Genomic DNA, 14,145 nt, shown 5'->3' on the forward strand with positions numbered 1-14,145 from the left:
TCCAGAAACTATTCCAATTTTAATGACATTTTCTTAAATTTGTTGTGGTCATCAAGTATGTTCTCAGGTCATCACTGTTGTGCCAAAATTGTGTCTTCCACCAATCTCATCAAGACATCTGCTAAGACTCGCGCCTTTCTTCAAGATCAGGCCAGCCGCCTGTCCACACCTGGCCGTCCCCTCACAGACAACAGGGAACCACCCCTGACACTTCTTGGAAAACTTTCGCTGGGGGTCATTCACCACTTATCCCCGCAACATGGTCGGGCCCGTCCGCTTTTCCCATCATCGCAAAACCTCGCAAACAAATCAGGTCTGGTTTAAACATTCTGAAAGCCTTGTGGGAAATGCTTTGCTTTCTTTCTTTCATCTGTTTCCGATTTGTAGGAAAGACGGCAGTGCGCAAGACTGGCGTCCCCTTCCAGACAAGGCGGTCTACAATGAATAATGAAGTACCCCCAACGTAGCGGACAACTCAACAGCAGAAACCATCCGATATTTACCCCCAAATCATGAGTTTAGGAGGAGAATAGTGCCGTAGTTTGGTGCAGAAAGTGCCTGCGGAGGGTTGTTTTGGACTGTTTTGGTTAAAAATGACCCGAGCGCTACGGGGATCCATTCATTTGTCGGGGCGGGAGGTCCTGTGGGTGCGTGGGGGCCGACCGATCATGGCGGAGACAGTGCCACGCACAAAAACAGCTCAGCAGAAAACTCGCTCCGCCGCCCAAACACACCACAACGACACACTCAGCGGAGGCAGGACGTGAATCCAGGCGGTACTTACCATTCTGTGGGGAGAATGCGCCCGATCACTCCTCTTCAAACGGGGAAAATTGGGGAAAATTCACCAAATATCGTCCTTCCGCCCCTCACTGTCCCTCAGCCATAATGGACAATCCCAGAAAGCAGTTCGATCAGGGTCGAACCATTTCTCATTTCGGATAGGGGTGCCAGGAAACTCTTCGAGATAAGATAAAAGTTACGGCAAGATCAAGAACTTTTCTTACGGATTAAATAACATTATAGAAAGACAAATGAAAATTTATAGATGTCAACCGTTGTTATGAAAATTTTAGTTTTTGTAACCTTCCAATATGAATTTTCAAATTGATTAAAATAAATTATCATTAGTTAAAAACAAACTTTAACGTTAACCAAGGACATTACACAAAGTAAACTTAACGTTGCTTCAATTATGGAAAACTTTACTTCAAGTCCAAAAATATTTTGCTCTGTCTATGATATTTTGGTTTTTGACAGATTCATATAAAAAGGCTAGACTCAATCATCAATTTGACCATCCTTCCATTCATTCAAGGTGATATCTTTGAAACTCTGAAAGATAAATTAGTGGCTGAATATTATCAATCACCCAACTCTTCCACTGTAGCAAGATATTACGCCTTTTGGAATGGCTAGCGCTACTTCTGCAACTTATTAGGGATAGCCCAGTAATGGTGATGGGGGAGTGGAGTAGGTGCTGCATTTTTTTGTCATGTCAGCAGTTTTTCAACTTGCAATTTCTAACTATAGTTATATCAATAAGTCCTGAGTACAATGCATTATGAATATAATGAGTATAATGCAATAAATACAGTAAAACAAAAAGGACTAGAGCAGTTATACCTGTTTTTATTTGAAAAATAATAGGATTAAAGTATTACTATAATAGTTGGATAGTCAATATCCAGACAAACTATCAAGTTGACTACTTGTTGGTGTGCATATCAAAGTTGTCTCTGTAGTGTGTATGTCAAATACAGATCAAATTGTAGTACTATATAGTATTATTATAAAGTGAACTACCTGAAAACAGTTTTCCAGCTACATAAGCTACACGGTATAATAAGTCTATCATTTTAGTGAGTAATGTTATGTAGTAACATCATGTGTTTTTATAAATGGATTGATAAATTAACATGATTTCAAATATAATGAAAGAATCTAACGTTATATACTGTGTCCAGGTTGATAACACATCATTATCAAATCTATAATAAATCATGATTATACAGGAGTATCCTTCAAGTTAACTCAATCCTTCCCATATCAAAAACTAAAAATTCAGTCTCTTGCACATTCTTACATTACATCTATAAGATAATAATTTTATCTATGTTAATATAATGAAACAGAAATATTGTTGTAATTATGTTATGACAAATTACCACTTTTCATGCTAGCATTCATGTATGGCTTTTGCTACAAAATTGCACTTTCAACATTTCTAGGTAAAGACAGAAATCATTTGTAAAATGGACTGGTCCCAATCTACTGTTGTTGAGTTTTGTTGCATTATAGCATTGCCGAACAGTTTCATGTCTTGGGGCTGCTATTAGAGCAAAAAGGAAGAGAGAGACACTGATTAAACAACTATGGTAATGATATTTTGTTATATAAACGTTGCTTGATATTTGCTGTGCTTTATCTACAAGTAGCTATAAAATGTTACAAAGAAATACTATACATTTCTGTTTTGAAGTAGAAGGTTTATCTAAATACAATATGTACAATTGTCTCTGTCTATATCAAGAGTCAAGAGTTTATATGTGAAATGTTGTCTTAACAACTGACATAGAAAGTGGGTTCATAGTTCGTACATAGTATGTTGAAGTTTTAGAAGGAAGTCATTCGTTGTTAGTGTCCATAAGGGAGGCCACTTTCCTCAGTCGAAGGGTTGAGCATGAGCTGAGACATCATCGGTGGAAAGGTGGGGGGGAGGTTATAAGAACCATACCCCTGGGGCATGGTGTGTGGGGGGACGGGGGGCTGCACTGGCGGGGCGGGGGGTCTGTGAGGGGTGTTCGGATCAAACCCCAGGTTCCTCAGCTCCCCTATGTTAATGGTTCTGGACTGCTGATGGTACAAGGTTGTTTGTTGTTGTTGTTGTTGTTGTTGTTGTGTTGTGACAGGTTGGTTCTGTAGTTCAGCCATCCCGAGTGGAGGCTGTGCCCTGTTCTGTTGGACCTGAAGCTGGTCAACCATCTGTAAGGCCCGGGCGTGCTGCTCCTGCAAGTCCTGTATGTTCACATCAATTGAGGATGTCTGTGGGTACGGCCTATTGGGCACTTCTTCTGGGGCGTTAGATGACTCGTTACTAGCATCGCTGGCATAATCGTGGTCATGGTGAGCCAGTGAGGCGGACTCTCCTTGGTTGGTAAACTCGGCCGGCGCAGGTTCTGTTTGCGCTGGCTCCATCTCAGGCATTGTCGGGTATTTGTAGTTCGGTCCCTTTCGGCGAGGTTTGGGAACCTGGGCGACTTCGTTCTCTCCATGGGACTTCAGAACGTGCTCGCGGAGTTTCCCCAGTCGGGCGTGTCCCTTCCCGCAGACGTGGCAGCGGTAGGGGAGGGAGTGGGTGCTGCCGTGCTGCTTCAGGGTGTGGAGCTGGCTGAAGATCTTCCCGCACACGTCGCACTTGTGTTCCCGTGAGGCTGAGTGTGTACGCTGGTGAGCGTACAGGCCGGACGTGGTGGAGAAACGAGAACCACACGTGTCACAAACGTACGGTTTTTCACCTAGAGCACAGTTTGTAAGAAGAGATTTTCTCAGCCAACGGGTATTCATATTGCATTTGAAGATAAAACTGTTTAATGTAAAACTCGCACAAATGGCAAATTCCTTATGTTCTCTTCTAAAGAGACGTTTATTCTACTATCACCCCAACTCAGTTAGCAGCTACAAAAGATCTTATGACCATCTTATGACCATTGCTACATTTTCTTGCACTTGATAGCATTTGAACTGAAGCAATCTTTTTGAATACTAGTGTAAAGTAGGCCTCAGGAGAATTACTCATTTTGAAAAAAAAAAGCCCGGATAGAGAGAGGTACTGAATCTAATCTGCCAAAGCCGTTAGGAAACTTTTGGGACAATGTTACGGCCATGCAGCTTTAGTTTAAGGGTCTCACCTGTATGAATCCTTTTATGTCGTTCGAGCTCCACTCGCACAAAGAAGGCCTGGGGGCAGCGGTCACATTTGAAGGACCGTTCCATGTTATGTTTCTTGACATGAGTCAGTAGGATGGACCTGATTCTGAACTGCTTGCCACAAATCTCGCACATGTGGGGCATGTCTCCCGTGTGCATCTTACTCATGTGCATGTCAAACTGGTTTCTGTGCACAAAGGTGGCGCCACACTCGCCACACGTGTACGGGTGCTCCCCTGTGTGCAGGCGCAGGTGGCATTTCAGGATTTTCTTTGATTTGAGCTTTGCTCCACACACCTCACAATCATAGCCATCTGGAAAGGAAGGGGAAGAACGACGGGTGAGAATCACAGAACTAAAAAGCAACCAAAGTTTTTTGTCATTTGAAATTCAAGATAAACCTAAGAGAAAGACGTAAATTTGGGCCTCCTACTAGAAGCACCTTTTCAGAGTGTAGTTATTATTTGGATGTTTTGTGAAAAATGTAACTTTTAAATACTCATAGATTAATGTTTTGTGGTATGTAATCTGAGTCTTTTGGGAAAAGGTGACTGAATATCTGCTCCACATAGGAACTTTTTGGCCAAGAAAAAATAAAACAGCCGCACCGTCACACCGCAGTCTCTAAAACAAAATGTTGTTGACAACTGTAAGAGGCCCCTTTGATGATGAGAATGAGAGTGAGGTTGTAGAGCTGTTAACAAAGACACACCAAACTTATCCCAAACTTGTGCAGAACTCTAGTCCTGGGTATTACAAAAATGAGGTTTTGTTACACACATGCAAAAATCACAACTAAAATAATCCAGAAGGAAGGCGCAGTACCAGGAAAATTTATTACTTCTGAAGTGTTATGTTATCAGAGTTATCAGAGAGTTAACAAGAGGTTATCAGTAGTGGTTATGAAGGAAAACAAAGATTATAGTAAGATAGGAAAGGTACGTGTTCTTGCAGGCTTGACTGGGCACTCTGAGTTGTTCAGTTTTAGATTTGCTTTCTTGATATGTTTTTTTTACATGTTACTTATAAGTTCATCCTTGTAACAGCAACAATAAAACCAATATATTCCCTTTGCTGAACATCACCAACTGGGCCACTAGAGAGTAGAGGGCCAGCAATCAAATTCACTATTGTTGGAACTGTCTCTTCCTCTCAAAAGACATGTACTGACTGTATATTGTATGTGTGTAAGAAAGAAGTCTTCTAATTCAAACTAGGAGATATGGGAACCTCCTTGATTCAAATAACAGATTAGGACCAGTCCATAACTGCCTGTTGAGAAAATTGATAAACCAAAAGAAAGAAGATAAGCATTCGTTATACAATGTACATGCATCTACTACTTACATAGGACATTACGTAATATTACTACTTACTTTAAAGCATAACTTTGTTATGTAACTTATTGTAAAGTATACATACTAGTAGTAGTCCATTTTAATAAATTACAATTAAAAAGTACTTAGTAAAGCCACTCCTTTGACCCTGGGAAACACCGAAATTCTTGACATCATTTTTTTCTTCTAACGGCAACTTACATTTCCTCTCCATGGCACAGTTGGCAAATTACAAATATACATTCATGTATTGTACAATTAATCAGGTCACAACATACCAAAGCAACAATTATTACCTCCTTTAATGAGGTTACATTCTACCAGCATTGAATTTCTTTTGTGTTTGGAACTACAACAGATTAAAAAAATGAATGGATTTCATCTGGCTAGAATGTTGGCAATCAACAGAAAACAGTTGACCATCTTAGGACAATCCCCCAGCATCTGGACATTGTAAACTGGGGTCCATAAACCAATCAGACATATCAGGCAGATTATTACCTGAACCCTCTTGTTTCTTGGCAGCCTCCTCTGCGAGAGATGCGGCAATGGGCGTTCCAGTGAGCGTATTCATCTTGATGTTCCTCTCGTGTACGCCCATGTGGCGTCTCAACTTCCACTTGTCCTTAAAGACTTTGTTGCAAACCTCGCACTTCTTCTCGTCCTTCTTGAGGTGGCTGGACATGTGGCCATACAAGGCAAAGTGCATCTGGAAGGACTTCTTGCAAAGATTGCAGCGGTAGGCATAATAGGGATTGGTGTGGGTGTTATGCACGTGCTGCATCAAGTCTGTCAGTTCTTGGAAATCCGTGCTGCAAATGCCACACTCGTAAGGATTCCCGTCCAACTGGATCTTTTTCATCTGTAAGGTTGAGATCTTTTCCATCTGGCGATTCACGGCAGGGTTGGACTTTTTCGGAGTGGGAACCCGCGTGTGGGTGACTTTGTGTTTACTCAACTTCCACTGGTCGGAGTACTGCTTTCTGCAATGTTCGCACTCATACGGAGGTCCGCCCAAGTGTTTCTTGAGGTGGGTGTGTAGGGCGACCGACTCGTTGAAACACTGTCCGCACACTTTGCAACGACAGAGCGCCTCTGTTTCTTCCTCGTGCTGTTCCTTCATGTGGTGGGCTAACAGGGTATGCACAGCAAAGCCAGTGTCGCACTTACTACACTCAAATGGAAGAGTGGACTCAATCTCGTGCTGTTTCTCATGTCGCTGCATGTGTCCAAACTGTACAAACTTTGTCCCACAGATCTTGCAGCCGAACGGCTTCACCTTGCTGTGTGATCTGACGTGCTGCTTCAGGTTGTGAAGGTTGGAACAGATCTTGCCGCAGACTTCGCACGCCAATGATCCTTCCTCCAGGACAGTCGCGTTCGAAAAGCTGGCATCAGACGCACTTTCTTCCCCACTTTCATCTGTCTTCTGCCTTTTCAAGGAAGGCATTTTGATCTTCAATGGGGCAACTTTACGTTCCTCTCCACCATCTCCCCCAGTGAGCAGCTTTCTCAGCTTTGAGCCTCCTTCTTCCAGTGATTGAGAGCCAGGTAGTTCATAATCTTCATCATCATCATCATCATCGTTATCCTGTTGGCCATCTGTCGACATACCGTCGTCCAACTGTCCCTCGTTTCCAGACACGTCCCACTTTTCCTCGTCACAGTCGCTGAAACTCTTACTATACAGATGTTCACTCTTGACCTCCCCCGCCGGCCTTTCCTGCTTGTTCAACTTGAGGAGAAACTTGTAACAGACCTCAGAAACGGCCGTGACCTTAAGAAGCTGTGCAGCCTCCAACACTGATCCAACGTTGTCAGGGTTCAGGTCCAGACTGGAGGTGTACGTGTGCTCCAGGATCTGACTAAAACCCTCTGCTGTGATGTCCGTGATTTCAACATACTGCATGCTGATGACCTCCTTCCTGGTGAAGACTGAGTTGAAGTAGCTGCTACAGGCAGCGAGGACTGCCCGGTGTGCACGGAAACGCTGCCCGTTAACCAGGATGGTGACATCGCAGAGGGAGTCGTCGATGCGCTGTTGGTTCAGGTTGTCTAGGATGGACTTGCTGTGACCCTTGGATTCATGTCTGTACAACCCTGATGTGGACGCCATGGTAACCTGTGAATTACAACATAATTTCATATCAGTTCATTTCTTGATATAGCTGTAACAGGCATGACCTGCAACCCCACTGTTACATAACTGTTACATCTTCTTTGCAAAGCACTTCTCTTTTTTGCTAAGCTGAGGGCAGTTAGGGATGTTGTTTGCTGAAGCCATGTATGCCTGCAGATGATTATTAACATTATAACTTGTGGCGTTAAACAACAAAACACTAAAGTTCCAATTTGAACAAGCTTTTAATTTCAGTCTCAAATTTAGTCTACAAACTTTATAACCTTGGAAAATAAGACTGATGCTATAATGGTTTCTATTATCACCCAAAAGCTGAGGGTTTAGCCAGTTGCTTGTACGATACCAGTTTTCAGCTCCGCCCTAGAGGTGTCGCCAAAAATATGATAATTTTGTTTTCCCCTGCGAGCGAGCGGTCTCTTGTGAAACAAACTAGTAACGTTACGTTCCTCCAATACAACCATATCGTTCCTGTTTCCTTGTCAGGAAGTAACAGCTACGTTCCTTGCACTTGATAAGCTTACGATCTGGCTAAACTTCTCCCCAAAGACCCGACAACGCAAACAAAGAAAAGATGTCCGCCAACGCCCCACAGTTAGCCCTGAACCCCCGACAACGTCACGTCGCCTTTCGGGGGAAATCGGACGGAGTCGCCTGGCTGTCGCCCCCGCACGAATCCCCGTGCTTTCCCCCTAGCCCATCCGCCGTTCTACGAGTTCCCAACAGTCCTTACCTCGTCCCAGGAAAACTGTTGTCTTCAACCCCCGAATGGATATCCGGCCAACATGGCTCCGACCCCCTGCGATGGATTAGCTAGGGATTTAAAATGAATGATGCCGGAGGTCAAAGGTAAGAGTTGGGCGAGTCCAATGACAGACGGGAGGTAACGTAATAACCGAGTTTTTAAAAAGTTTTAAAAAAGAATACATGATGCCATTTTAAAAAATGGCATCATGTTTTCTTTTTGCACAAAAAATTGATATATTCTAATTGAAAAAAAAATCTTCATGTGATTGTAATTTACTTCCATTTCTGACATTTATGGTGGGTGCTAAAACAGCCCACAAAAGAGCCAGTTGCTGGCACCACCACAAAACACCAGAATGTAAACAAACATGACAGCTGTGTTTCCAGCTTTTAAACATGCTCGTAAAGGAGGATTGATTCAACTTACTTCGCCAAAAAATGTCAAGAAAATTCACTTTTGTATTGTCATAATATTACATAATACAGCGAAGTGTTATTCCCCCTTTTATGAAGCTTAACATTCATATCAAACACTTACTGATAATTCAAATTAAGGAACTCTTTCACTAGTTTCTTAATCTTTACCTGAAAAGTTTTAAACTCCTTGCCTTTATCATAGTTGTTAGTTACTATTAGTAGTAAGTCTAAACTAAGTAAGTCACAAAGTGAGCAATGTGGCAGCAAAAGGAATTTTTAATAGCAAACCTTCATTGAAGTGTTCCTCTATTGTTTATACACGTAAGATTGTTGTACTGAAGATGTAATCAATCATTCTTTTGAAAAACTTAAATTATACAATAAATTTTGAAAATAATATGACATTCTATTTTTCATGATTTACAGTAGGGTTGCATTTTGGAAAACCTTCACTTGCAATACTAACTACATTGTACTACTAGTATGTCTCAAGTACTAGTACATCATTTGATTGATGACCAGTGACTTTTCTTATTCATGTCAGTGACACAGAAATGTCCCTATTAGTTAAAAAGAAGAATACTATGTAAACTACTGAAGGTTACATTTTGTTTTAGGATAAATAATGGCTGCCCACACAAGTGGAGATGTTCTTTGGTAACATTATATCAAAACAACAATCAGAATATTTTCTTAACCTGTATTTGTACTGAACACCTGCTGCTCAGTAAATGCAGAAAAGAGACACCTGTGTCTGTCTGGTACAATGTTTTACAGTGTTCTTTTTCATAAAAATTTTACAACATTTTTCACTATTTCCTTGTCATTGTCATCATCATTGCAATCCAATGGTGCAAAGGATAGTAGAGCTGGTTTCAGCCGCTCTTCGTGCTTTGAAAACTAAGGAGATAGGAACATTTTGTTCACATACAGTCAAGGAGATTTAAACTAAAATCTCCTTGATACAGTCAAGCTATATATCTGAGAACAGATACGCTGTTAAGATAAGTTTAGGATATAATCCTAACAAATTGGGGGTTAAAATGAATTTTTTTTAAATGTTGAGGTTGCAATAAGCCTGTAGTTGATCAGCTGACAGCAACATCTGCAGCTTTCCTGAGGTATTCTTCAGTAAACCTGCAGGCCTTGGGCAGGAGGATGAAGGAAGGTGTACCAGCTAGGACTCTGTACCTGTGTTGAGACACAATAATTGTTGTTAACAAAACATACATGTATACTAAGGCAGCACAGTTTCCCTAATTTACAAGGACCTGAACTTCCGTCTGCAATGACTTATAAACAGTTCTTGATGCTTAACTTCACTTGTTGCACCTTGTAACAAGGAGGACTGATGATGATAATTCCACTATTTCAAAAAGCAACTCATCTTACTTGGTAAATTACAGGTAAAACTATTCTCCAAGAAGCTTTGACTGAAGTCACCTGTGCATAAAATTAGTGTGATTAATTTCAGATACCAGTGGCTTATGAAAGACAACTTAGTGCATTAGTTGAAAATACAGGTGAGTCCAATTCTTTGAGTTGGACAACAGTTTAACTTTTTTTAAAGTTTTCCCAAATACTAGTAGTTTAAAATCCCAATTTTAATTCCCCTTTGTTTTCCCCATGTCTTCACAATTTTTCAAGTGGTTGATGGTGCTCTACAGAAGCCACGCAGGCCCCCTTTGATAATTGACAAGGTCAGTCACCTTGAATCTGAGAGAATGTCCTTCAGTGTTGTCTCAAGAGTCACCTTGTGAAGTTTGCTCTTGGATGTCTCCTCAAAGTACACCTGTAATGGTAACAAGAGCATAACGCAGTCAAAGTAGTGTAATGTAATAATGGGTTTACGAACTCTGATGTAAATCAATTTAAATCACTTCAACTCTTCTACTATACTTGTGACAGAATTTCTGTACTTCTGTAGCAAATGGTTCAGTAGCTGCTGACCTCAATACTGTCAGGTTTATATTTTCCTTCCACGTCCCATGGTGCTCGCTGGCTTCCAAACATTGCATCAAGATGGTCAGCCAGTCTGTGGGACAGAAACATATAGAGCTGTTAAATCAAGTCAACAGGATTTGGGAATCAGTACAAAAAAAAGTTACCACGGATATATCTTTCTGATTATAAAAATGGTAAACTGACTTTAGTTTTCTTTTCACTTGTTCATAAAGTTTTTTTCAATGTTACCTTGATTCTTCATGGAACTCCTGTATAAAATCAGTCTCCATGTACTCTGGGTACATAAACATCACAGGCCACACCAAGCAGCCATTCTCATCTAAGTACACCTGCAATGTACAAGAATAAACATTTTAACGCTGACTAACTCTAAATGATCAACTTCGATTCAAACACAAAAATAGAAGTACACTGTAAGGAAGTGACAGAGGCAGAGGCTCCAGTTCAATAGCCTAGATACCAGACTTAGCTTCCGTCTACTCTCACTGACTTTCAGGGTGGCATCTTTTTTTTTTTAATTCCAACATGTAATCACCAGACGTGGTGATGACACACTCAAGTTTTTTTCAACTGATATTAATGCCGTCACCAACACAGGGGACAAATACATGACAGGACAATACTCATTTACACCTGAGCTAAGTGAGAAAAGTCGTGTAAAGTGCCTTTCCCAAGGGCACAAGATCGGTGGCATGTCAGGACTCAAACCCGGGAATCTTAGTTGCAAGTTGCGTACTCTGCCGCTATGCCAGACGACCCAACACACATCTTTTGGGAGTGGACTTAAGCTAACAAGGCTAGCATCTAGGCTAACAGCTTATATTTGATATCTCACCTTTGCCCCAGTACTGGGGAAGGAAGCCTCCAGGCTGGCCAGTTGAAGCCGGTCCATGGATTCTGCCACGTCATCCTCGTCACTGGAGTCAGCATTGTCTGGCATCTGGAGCTGGATTCCCCGGGACTGGAACAGTTGTCATCAATTATATTTTTAAAGAAGGCTGTGATGGAATTCCAGGTAGTGTATTTCACAATACAGAGAAGATAAACCTTTAAATAACCTACTTTCAATGGTGATCTCAAATTATATGTTAATCTCAAACTTTTTTCACCATAGCTACTGTTACCGATCAATCTAACACAAAGTAACCCTGAAATGGACATAAGGATTTCTTTCTACCTTAATAGCCTGAAGCAGCCTATTGTGTTGAGCCTTCTGCTTTTTCTCCTGTGCTTGAGCTTTTCTCCTGTCCTTCTCCTGAGATCTCTGACAGAAATACATGTACAAAAAACATGTTGAATAAAATGCCAATAACTATACTATGATTATGAATACAACTGAGACTCACTGACAGAGAATACAACCGAAACTGAACACTGAGCTTTTATGTTGGGTTCTATTTCATACCTTAAGTTTATCTGCCTTTGCACGAAGCTGTTGGATGTTCTTGTCCTCTGGAGTCAAGTAACATTGTTAAGAAATGAACCATCTCTGCAATGATCCTTATCACAACAGTACTAATGGTTTTCTTTAAGGCAAAATAAGGAATATGATTTGTTGTTACCATGTATACTTTGTAACATAGACGACTTCTACACAAAAAGTCTAAACCCATGCAAGCAGTAGGCTGTAAAAAAACTGTGACCATGTATCATACTATATAGTATTGTACTGGCCTTAGTGAAACGTGTAATACATATAAAACAACTTGTCATCTGATACAAAGTCCCTATATAACTGTAACAGTAAAGGATATTCTGAGAAGTTCATCACACCACGTCACAGCATTGGCAAACTGCTTCAACTCCATACAACACAAGGCTCCTGTGGGGATCAACAGCATACAGTCACATGTGGGGATCAACAGCATACAGTCACATTAACACAATCTTCTTATAGGACTATGATTGTTATTTTGTGATTTAGAAAGGAGATTGCTGATGGAAAGACTTTGAGCACTGGAAATGGAAAGACTTAATAAACTGTTCTAGCATGTCAACAGCTGTTTATCATGACTCTGAACTACTCACCCCGATTCAAAGCCTTGACATGGTCAGGTTTGAGTTCTTTTGCCTTGGTAACATCACTAAGGGAAGTCCTATTGTTACCTGCAAATAACATTGGAACATTCAAGCTGTAAGGCATTCATAACTGTGGAACGAAAAGAACTAATAAAAGGAAAATTCATAAAAGGATTTTTTTGTCATTGATGTTAATGATGTATAATACACCAGCTTTGTAAGCACTGATGCAACTACTGAAAATAGAGCATACTGATCAGAAAAACTTGTAACACTAAGCACTGCATATCTAACTGTTGATTACAGCTGTCCAATGAGCGGGCCTCAAACTTTGCTCTCACCTAGATGAAAGTGTGCTGCAGCCCTATTGGTCAGCAGGATGGCATTGACCTCAGGTTTCTCACACTTCTGCTGGAGGCCTAGGGTGTAGGCAATGGTCGCTTTCTTGTACAGCTTCATCTTGAAGTAATGGTTACCCTCATCCTTGAACTGCAGGGCTTTTTCTGAAAAAAAAGGGAGAAGAAACCTCTGTATGCTACTACAATGACAAAGCAGCAAATCTACAAGTATTTCAAATTCAAACAGTTGTAGAACATTGTTGGGAAATGACAATGGGAGAAGAGTTAAGCTAACAAGATGACAGTTGACATCTAATGTTCTTTTTTTTGTCATCTAATGACAGATCAAAAATGTTTGTATATTAATGACATAAAAAACTTACCTTCTGGTGTGTCGCCCTCATCATACTTAATGGCCTGTAGAGCAGCCCAGGCAGGGTACTTCTCTGCATTATCTACATCCTCTGGTGGTTCAGAGCAGAAGGCAGGGTGTTTCTTCATCTCCTACACAGGTAACAACAATGTAACCATCTAGAAACACTCCAGACAACATCAGACAACACTCAAGTCACCAAGTGCACAAATATAATATAATTTTTGAAACCCAGCACCTAGTTCAGTAGTTTAGTAAAATTCAAAGACATGTGCAAGAACTATGACACAACTGATACAAAATTATGTTTTACTAACTTTTAAGGCTAACTTACAACTACGTACGTACTGGTCTGCTTCATCACAAATAAATTCATACTCTTGCGTAAGATACCATGCTTATGTGGGGAGGGGGGGAGAGAGTTGTTAACACTTTTAAAGGATAAAAATGACATTGGAAGTTGTTCTTTTACGTTACCTCTTCCCAGTTATCTGGTGTCCATGCGTCCTTGTCTGGCTTTCTTTTAGGACGAGATTCGACCCACTCTTCAAGCTCTCTGTCCAACCTTTCAATCATTTCGTGCATTTCTTCTTTCCTGGAGGCCGCCATCTTGCCTCATGCACTACGGGTGGAAGAGTCCACTCTTGGAATTAGGGGTGGATTGATTATTTTCTTCCTGTAGAATGTTTTTGGCTGTTCTCAAAATTATAGGCGTTCATCAACCATTTTACTGGTTTTTAAGTGAGAATGATAATGTTATGGTTACCAAATCATGACCAAAATTTGTTTAATGCTTACGTAAGGTGCAGTTTAAAAACAAATCATTAAATTTACAAACCGTTGCTCTCTTGACACTTGACACAACTTTTTCAACATATTGAA

At 40.9% G+C, this 14,145-nt stretch overlaps 3 protein-coding genes across 5 annotated transcripts in view; all 3 read right to left on the reverse strand.

Moving 5' to 3' along the window:
* LOC109486021 (zinc finger protein 135-like) overlaps positions 1-911 on the reverse strand; it is a 12,571-nt gene extending 11,660 nt beyond the window's left edge. Inside the window, exon 1 of the mRNA XM_019789715.1 lies at positions 785-911. Within this exon, the coding sequence (XP_019645274.1) occupies positions 785-787 (3 nt within the window). The 5' untranslated portion in view covers positions 788-911. The remainder of the gene's footprint in view (positions 1-784) is intronic.
* A 708-nt stretch (positions 912-1,619) lies between these two features.
* LOC109486260 (zinc finger protein 665-like) lies at positions 1,620-8,257 on the reverse strand. 2 transcript variants are annotated; one of them, XM_019790009.1, is made up of 5 exons: positions 8,138-8,257; positions 5,769-7,389; positions 3,912-4,244; positions 2,605-3,518; positions 1,620-2,572 (listed from the first exon to the last, which is right to left on the reverse strand). In XM_019790009.1, the coding sequence occupies exons 2-4, from the start codon at positions 7,381-7,383 to the stop codon at positions 2,638-2,640; spliced, it is 2,829 nt and encodes a 942-aa protein (XP_019645568.1). In that variant the 5' UTR covers positions 7,384-7,389; positions 8,138-8,257; the 3' UTR covers positions 1,620-2,572; positions 2,605-2,637. The 2 variants fall into 2 exon arrangements, with proteins under 2 accessions (XP_019645568.1, XP_019645567.1); XM_019790008.1 differs by having other exon boundaries at positions 1,620-3,518.
* A 592-nt stretch (positions 8,258-8,849) lies between these two features.
* LOC109486308 (tetratricopeptide repeat protein 4-like) lies at positions 8,850-13,908 on the reverse strand. Of its 2 annotated transcripts, XM_019790114.1 has the most exons (12): positions 13,741-13,908; positions 13,274-13,394; positions 12,894-13,055; positions 12,562-12,639; positions 12,288-12,355; positions 11,939-11,995; positions 11,711-11,797; positions 11,369-11,494; positions 10,762-10,862; positions 10,519-10,603; positions 10,278-10,360; positions 8,850-9,759 (listed from the first exon to the last, which is right to left on the reverse strand). In XM_019790114.1, exons 1-12 carry the CDS (start codon positions 13,870-13,872, stop codon positions 9,657-9,659), a joined length of 1,203 nt encoding a protein of 400 aa, XP_019645673.1. In that variant the 5' UTR covers positions 13,873-13,908; the 3' UTR covers positions 8,850-9,656. The 2 variants fall into 2 exon arrangements, with proteins under 2 accessions (XP_019645673.1, XP_019645675.1); XM_019790116.1 differs by lacking the exon at positions 8,850-9,759 and having other exon boundaries at positions 10,274-10,360; positions 13,741-13,907.
* Positions 13,909-14,145: the final 237 nt, after the last annotated feature.

This window comes from Branchiostoma belcheri, unplaced genomic scaffold (assembly GCF_001625305.1).
Source record: "Branchiostoma belcheri isolate BF01 breed outbred unplaced genomic scaffold, Haploidv18h27 scaffold8, whole genome shotgun sequence".
Taxonomy (NCBI): Eukaryota; Metazoa; Chordata; class Leptocardii; order Amphioxiformes; family Branchiostomatidae; genus Branchiostoma; species Branchiostoma belcheri.